We start from the raw sequence: 7233 nt of genomic DNA on the forward strand, positions 1-7233 counted from the left end.
TTCCACGAGAGGTGGATAAAAACTTTTGAAACCCAACCATTTGGTCAATTGTGCATTAAATATGGCCTAGTATTTTAGAAAATTGTTTTGGTCCAATTTTGCAATAAATATATTGTAGGTCCTTCACAAAATAAACTCATTTCGGGCACTGGAAAAATGGAAAATTGTTTTTTCATCCAAAGGAAATGAAAAATTCCTTAGGCAACATTGTTTGCCACTCCAAGATGCACCCTAGACACTAGATCACATATAATGACACAATGCAAAGGCTTTCCATTTTTTGGTTTCTTTAATTCTGTATGCCAATTTCAAAACGTGGTTAAAACCATGGGCATAACTGTTCGTTGCTGCGGTGGAATCTTACAAAACTCATAGTGTTCTGTGATGAAATATATACATGTGTACCTAAAAATGTTTTTTGGAAAAAACTATGAGCAGACTATGAAGTTATTGTAGTTTAAATTTGACCCGGTTCCTTCTGATTTGGTACAAGTTGGTTTAAATGGCCAAAAAGGCTAGAATGATCGGAAATGCATACAAGTTGGTTATCATCCATAAAATGTGGTATAACTTGAGTGAAAATTTTAGTAGTTTCATTTTGCAAAATATTATTGATAGTTGCTTCATAAACCCCTTTATTTTTAGCACTTAGGGACTATATTTTAAATTACACCGGAAACTCTAATCAATCAGGACATCTCCCCCGGATCACCCTACCTTAGGCGATCTGAACCGTCCGATCGTCCCGGATCCAACGGCACACTTGACCCCCTCACCGTCTCATCCAACTAGCCCTAACACAACCTGCACCACTCGTCCTCTCCTCCCCCTCTCTCCTACGCACCCACAGCCGCCGCCCTCTCCCTCCCTCATATCTCGATCCGCCGCCGCCCCCAAACCCACCCCCCTGTCAACGACCCTCACCGTAGATATGGTGTTGTGGCGCCGAGGCCGGGCCGACCTGAGCGCCCTACTCCTAGCGACCGTCGTCGCCTCCTGGATCCTATTCCACGGCGCCTCCGGTTACACGGCCGTGTCACTGGCCGCCGACATGCTCTTCCTCCTTCTGGTCGTGCTGTACGCGTGGTCCAGGGCCGCGCGCCTCCTCGGCCACCCCGCGCCGCCCATCCCCGACCTGCAGCTGGTGGCCGACGAGCTCGACGCGCTCATCAGCTCCGGCCTCGCCGGCATCGCCTCCGCCTTCCGCCGCGTCGCGCAGGGCCAGCCCGGCTCTGGGCGCGTCTTCGCCTGACTCAGCTGCTCAAGGAACCATGAGCCTACCTCTCCGGCCCCTTCCGCGCCGTCATGGATGCCGCCGAGCTCCTCCTCCACAAGATCCGCTACCAGGTACTCCTACTTGAAGTAGTGAATGTTCAGACCCCTCCTCTGTTCTCTGTACTGTACAAAAAAAGGCTCAACATTTCTTCAGAGTTACTGTAAATGTTCTTTTACAGTTGATGATCTTACAGTTGGTTTGCTTCGGCTGTGGTTTGATTCAGAGACTCCAATCCTTTGTTTGTGGTTGCAAGGCGACCATGCCGACAACACGGTGGTGCTGGTGGTGCCCTACGCCTGCTGCGGCGTGCTCATCGGCAAAGGAGGCACGCTCATCAAGTATGCTCTGCTCTGCTATCCTTTTCTCCCTATTGGCTTTGCTGAAATGCAATGCGGGTGTCCCTGGCTTTTATCTGTATATAGCTGCTCCAACAGTGCTGCTGGCTGCTGCTGTGCATTCCAGCTTCAGTTCTACACTTCTACTATTTGGAACGGGAGCATAGCCTAGCCGGATTTGATGATATCTCTTCTTCATGTTTCCTCTTTTTTTGTTTCTACTTTCCAGTTGTTCCAAGTTTGATGATGATATCTGCTCCCCTTTTTGTTTTGTTCATCATCTAGGTCGTTAGCTGAAGCGGCAAATGCTGGAATCACGGTCTCGCACCACCGAGTCTGCTACGGTTTCAATGACAGACTGGTTAAGATCACTGCTTTGATTCCTTGCGGCGGCGCGCCTCCCGCCGTTGGTGTTGTTCCGGGTCTGCCCGTGCCAGATTCATGGCCTCGCTTGTTTAATTGGGTGCCTTAATGTAGTCTAGATAATCAGCACATGAATGGACTGTTAATTAATCCGTTAATGTACACAAGGAGTTCGTTTAATCTAGAAATCGTACAAATCTGCATCATGCAAACTTACTTCAGGTTGTTACATAAGGAAGGAGCTTGGGGTTCAGTTCCAAGCAACATGGGTTGGGTGGATTCCTCTAGAAATATCAGATGAATCATTGTTGTAATTTGTAAAGCTGTCAAGGAAAGTAGTTTAGCCAAAATATTTATTGTGGGCATTCTGTTAGCTAGTGTGCATTGCCAAGTACAACTATTCTACTTTGTATGGAATCATCTCACTATTCTGAACATCTGAAACTTGCTATGTGCAGGGTGAGGAGGCGGAGGAGTAGGGGCGCACCCAGTCGGCAGCCCTGTCCTGCTTGAGAGGGGGGGGGGGGGGGGCAAGAGGGGTCTGCTTCCATTGCGACCGCGGCAGGTAGCTCCACCATCTCCCTCCCCCTCTTCTCGTGCTCACTACTTCTGATGCTAAGTTGATGAATATGTGATGCACTTGTGCCAAGGAATTTTAGAGGGATCTGTATGAACAAGTCAAGAGGGGTCTGCTTCCATTGCGACCGCGGCAGGTAGCTCACCATCTCCCTCCCCCTCTTCTCGTGCTCACTACTTCTGATGCTAAGTTGATGAATATGTGATGCACTTGTGCCAAGGAATTTTAGAGGGATCTGTATGAACAAGTCATGTTTTTATTTTATTTTATTTAGGTCGTTAGTTACAAAACAGAGAGAGAAGATGAGCTCCTGCTTGATTTTTTTTCTGCCAGCACATGATTTGTATGTATGCAATCATCATCTTGCGTGTGTGAGCTGATTCCTTGCTTGGGCCAAGTGTTAGTGTCGATTTGTTGTGGTGTTGCTCGTCTAGCCATTGATTTGTTGCTGATAATTAGGTGCTAAAGAATGCTGCAGGTTTATTAGGATGTGGCTGAAACCATTGGATGTCCTTCGTGGACTTGCTATCAATACTTGTCTCATGTTTTGTTTCCTTTCTGGATATGTTACGGTTCAAGTGTTGTTGCTGTTTAGTACTAAGTGCTTAACTTAACTAAGCTTGAGCTACTAAAACCCACTCTCAAATTAATGAAACTCCTGTTTTGCGAAACTTCAATGTTGAGCTCCTCTCCTCGTTAAGCCATGGCCGTCGACTTTCATTTCGTCCACCACCACTCCAGCTACCTTCTTGTGTAATCAAATTTTGCTTGCTTATGTATGTATGTATGAGGCTGGGTAGTTCAACTCTAGTTTTCTTTCTAACTAATTCATATATATGGTGGAAATTGTGCAGGTTCCATGGTGCCAAGTGGCCTCTGGCCATCTTGAACTGGAACTCCAGTAACAAGTAGATGTTGCTGCTGTACTCAATATTTGAAGTTGCTTTTTTCTTTCTTGAGAGAAGTGTATTAGGTTGATGAGATTAATTAGCTCAGTTGGCTAAAGTAGCAACAACAACAGCCACACTTTGCCATCCACTTTATAGCTGGACTGTACTTACATGCTTAGTATAACCTTGTACGTGTAGCTGGAATGTACTTACATGCTTAGTATAACCTTGTACGTGGTCCGTTTAATTTATAAATGGTTATATGTTGCTGCTGCAGGAGCAATGTTGCTGATGGCGACGGGTACGTGATGGTGGCTAGTGTGGTGGACGACCCGACCAAACCAATGATGCAAGGCTTCTCCTGCTGCTGCATGTCTTCATCAACTTAGTTCTTCCACAGGGAGAGATAAATTCTTCACTTGTTCACAGTGTAATCTGCAGATTACTTCCATTAATCACCTAGTGCTCCTGTTAGTGAGATTCATCTAGTATTTCTTTTTGCAAAGCATGCAATGGTCTGGAGTACTTGATCATGGCCTGATGGAGCATGTCGCTACAGCAGCTAGAAGCAATCCATTTTATTAAATGCATTCTGGTTAGGATTTGGTCATGGCAGCACCTTGCTATTTTCTTTTCTTTAAATATGGTTGCAAGTTTACTATTTTTCCAGAACCATCATCTTACATTTTGGGCATCGGGCATTGAAATTTAGGCATTTATGTATAGTTTTAGTTCTGGATGTGTCCTATGCAAACATTACTATCAATTGTCAAGTTGATTCTAAAATGTCTCATTAACTAAATTTTAGATGGTGATTTCTAGATTTAGTACCAATTTATTGTTGGCCTGGCCTATGCTCAGTACCTTGCTCTATACCAATTTATTGCATTATTCTGTTATTTACGGTTAAATATGCTATCATTAACTCTGAGAAAATGTTATGTTTTTGCTGATTAGTGGCAGTACATCTTTGCTTTACTATTCCTAGCAGCCAGTGGCGGAGCCAAGGGGGGGCGAGCAGGGGCCTGGCCCCCCCTAACGATCGACAATTTATTCAGAGGCTACGAGTAATTAGCTACTGGACTGAGAAATATACGTACTATGGCCCCCCCCTCAACCCAAACGAAGGCTATGAAGAAATCTGGGAAAAAGGCCCATAAAAAAGCCCACTCGTGGCCATAGACTCTAGTACTTGGCCCCTGGCGTTAAGCCAACCCCCCAGCGTGATTAACCTGAAGCGATTAGCTTTGCCGGCGGCCGCTGCCTCGTACCCTCACTACTCACGGAGTCAATTAAAATCAGGCGACACAGGCTTCTGAACTGGCAAATCATACGGATACCTCTCAACTCTGTGAATTCTCTAGCTGTTCAGGCACAAGGTTAGCACTATTGAGAACTACTGTATCTACTAATCCCTCTCAACTCTAATCTTATACATGTTGAAGTTGTCATTTGATGCTAATAAATTTTATTTTATTTTCATTGTTTGATTTGTGATGCGGTCATGAAGAGAAAAGGGCTGCAAACACCATAAAGATTAATTCTCTTTTAAAGTATGTTGTTTCGAGTTCTCCACCTAGTAATGTTGTTAATGTGGCTAATGTGCAATTTTTACCAATCCCAGTTCAGTGGCAATGACTTGCTTGGCTAATCTATATTGATAGGAAATTGCTAGCAACTAGGTTAACTACTCATGAAATCATCAATATTTTTGATCTTATTGACAACTGTAGGGGCAAATATAAACCAATACAAATGTAAATATATTTTAATCAGTTTTGCTAAAGTACATCTAGATGTGTCCTAAGTATTAAAATCTAGGTCCTATGACATTGATTATTTTTTATGCAAAGATTAGTGCGAATATTTCTTTTTTCCTATATATCGATATGCCATAGACAGACCCTATTTTAGTTGTGTTGAAGCAACACAATAATATAGTATTATGGTACTTATTTTTCTGCAGTGAGCATTTTTCTTTAATGAACATGACTTGGCCCCCCCTATATCCAAATCCCGGCTCCGCCCCTGCTAGCAGCTACAGTTCATCTACCATAAACATGTTGTGTACATTCTGAACCCCCAAACATGACACAAGTGATATGTATATGCAGCAGGGAATCGTCAACTTGTACAGTTTGTTTACTGGAATGTAACTTGTACAATTTTTACTTGAATATGTTCAGTTATGAAGTCGTGTAGTTGTTTTTTCTCATCAGTTCTAAACTGCAGTACTTTACTGAATTGTTGATGATGCTGAATAAATCTAGCTTGCTGGGTTCAGTCTCTTGTTTAGATGGAATAGCACCCCATCACCTGTTGTTGTTGTTATTCACCCTATCCTTGCTGTTCTGTTTTCTTGTTGGTAGATATTTTGAGTAAATTCAAGACGAAAGATGTTCAAAGAAGCTCCAAGACATTCTTATATAGCAAGTTATGTAATAATAGCTGGGTTATCTGGGAATTTAATGTATCTTCTTTCTGTTTGTGAATGAAATAGTAATTATGTACATGAATTAATGTATCTTCTCTCTGTTTGTGAATTTCATGTATGTTTTAGAATTACAATTTCTGTTTCATATGAAATAGTAATTATGTATGTGATTTGAAAACGTGTGCAATGGAAACATGACTCATGCGAGCCACTTATCAAAATAATTTGAGCACATTTGGAATTTCTGACGTGTGGGACGAGTGTGATATTATGATATTCGGGACAAATGTAAAACAGTGGAAAGTAAAATGGCAAAAAATAAAAGATCATACGCTGTAAAAGGCCGCAACTAGAAATAAAAAGGCCGAATTGCTAGGCCAGCCCATGTAGCTAGCAAAAATTAATAGGAAAAATAAATATTGAAAAGGCTGAATTAATGGGCTCGGCCCATCTAAACACCGAATTGGACTGGGCTGATTTTTGTGCCACGTCGGATGCCTACGTGGCCTGGGGAGGCTGCTAGTGACCAAAACAAAATAGTAGGCATATTTTGGTCAGTTTACGACCGCCAGTTTTTGACCATCTGTTTTTGGTCACAAAAAGGTCACAAATGGAAAATAATGACCATTCAGTGACCAATAGTCAAGGTCACAAGTTGACATATTTCTTGTAGTGGCGGCTGGCCTACTGGAATGTGAAAGGAAAGAGGTGCAGTTTGTCTCAGTGGCATGGATACCTACCTACAACGTTCGACTATCGGTGTGTGTGGGGCGGAGGGGGGGAGGGGGCAGAGACCTAACTATAGAGAGGTAGATCAACTGTTATATGTATGGAGAAGGACAGAGACCTAGCTATGCATTGAGGGAGATCGATTGGCATGCATGCATGCATACATGTAGCAGAGGAATAAGGCTGGGAGAGAGACAAAGGTAGAGTGTCGGAGAATTGGTGGTGGAGTTGCTTCTCACAAATGGTAGGAGAGGCCTGCTAGACAAACGGGGGGTACGACTGCAATATCAATAAGAAAGGGGATGTCTGCATGTCTGTGCACGTGTGTGTAAGAGACGGGTCAGGAGGTATGCAAGGATGATGAGGGGGCACCATATGGTTGTAGTAAGCAGACGTAACTACAAAGGAAGATCAATTGTCGTGTGTCGGTGTCGGTGTAACAAACCCTGGGTCTGTTGCCTAGACTGTGCACATGCACGGGAACAGGATTGAGGCACCAGGCCATGCCAGAGTACAAGAGACCAAGAGCTTCGAAGGACCAACATGCAAACCAAGAAGACCAAGATCAAGACAAAAAGCAAGATGCCACTAGGAGAAAAGCCCCCCCTTGCCGGGTAAGCGAGGTCAGC

The 7233-nt window shown here is 43.6% G+C and overlaps 1 protein-coding gene across 12 annotated transcripts; it reads left to right on the forward strand.

The window, feature by feature from the left end:
• The first annotated feature begins 1242 nt into the window (after positions 1-1242).
• LOC125551467 (uncharacterized) lies at positions 1243-6053 on the forward strand. Of its 12 annotated transcripts, none has more exons than XR_015600654.1 (7): positions 1243-1347; positions 1500-1614; positions 1897-2539; positions 2625-2687; positions 3719-4820; positions 4952-4994; positions 5408-6053. XR_015600654.1 is itself a non-coding variant. In XM_087518095.1 (6 exons), the coding sequence occupies exons 1-4, from the start codon at positions 1272-1274 to the stop codon at positions 2435-2437; spliced, it is 333 nt and encodes a 110-aa protein (XP_087374221.1). In that variant the 5' UTR covers positions 1249-1271; the 3' UTR covers positions 2438-2539; positions 2625-2687; positions 3719-5957. The 12 variants fall into 12 exon arrangements, 5 of the variants coding, with proteins under 5 accessions (XP_087374221.1, XP_087374222.1, XP_087374224.1 ...); XR_015600656.1 differs by having other exon boundaries at positions 5811-6053; XR_015600651.1 differs by having other exon boundaries at positions 3719-4994.
• Positions 6054-7233: the final 1180 nt, after the last annotated feature.

The sequence above is a fragment of the Triticum urartu genome, chromosome 4A, assembly GCF_056163025.1.
Source record: "Triticum urartu cultivar PI428250 chromosome 4A, HENAU_Tu73, whole genome shotgun sequence".
NCBI lineage: Eukaryota > Viridiplantae > Streptophyta > Magnoliopsida > Poales > Poaceae > Triticum > Triticum urartu.

Excerpts from the sequence above, each read along its gene's own strand:
- LOC125551467 (XM_087518095.1), top strand. The coding sequence starts at position 1,272 with ATGAGCCTACCTCTCCGGCCCCTTCCGCGCCGTCATGGATGCCGCCGA. Across the intron at positions 1,348-1,499 it reads TCCACAAGATCCGCTACCAG|AGACTCCAATCCTTTGTTTG; the intron begins GTACTCCTACTT and ends GGTTTGATTCAG. Across the intron at positions 1,615-1,896 it reads AAAGGAGGCACGCTCATCAA|GTCGTTAGCTGAAGCGGCAA; the intron begins GTATGCTCTGCT and ends TTCATCATCTAG.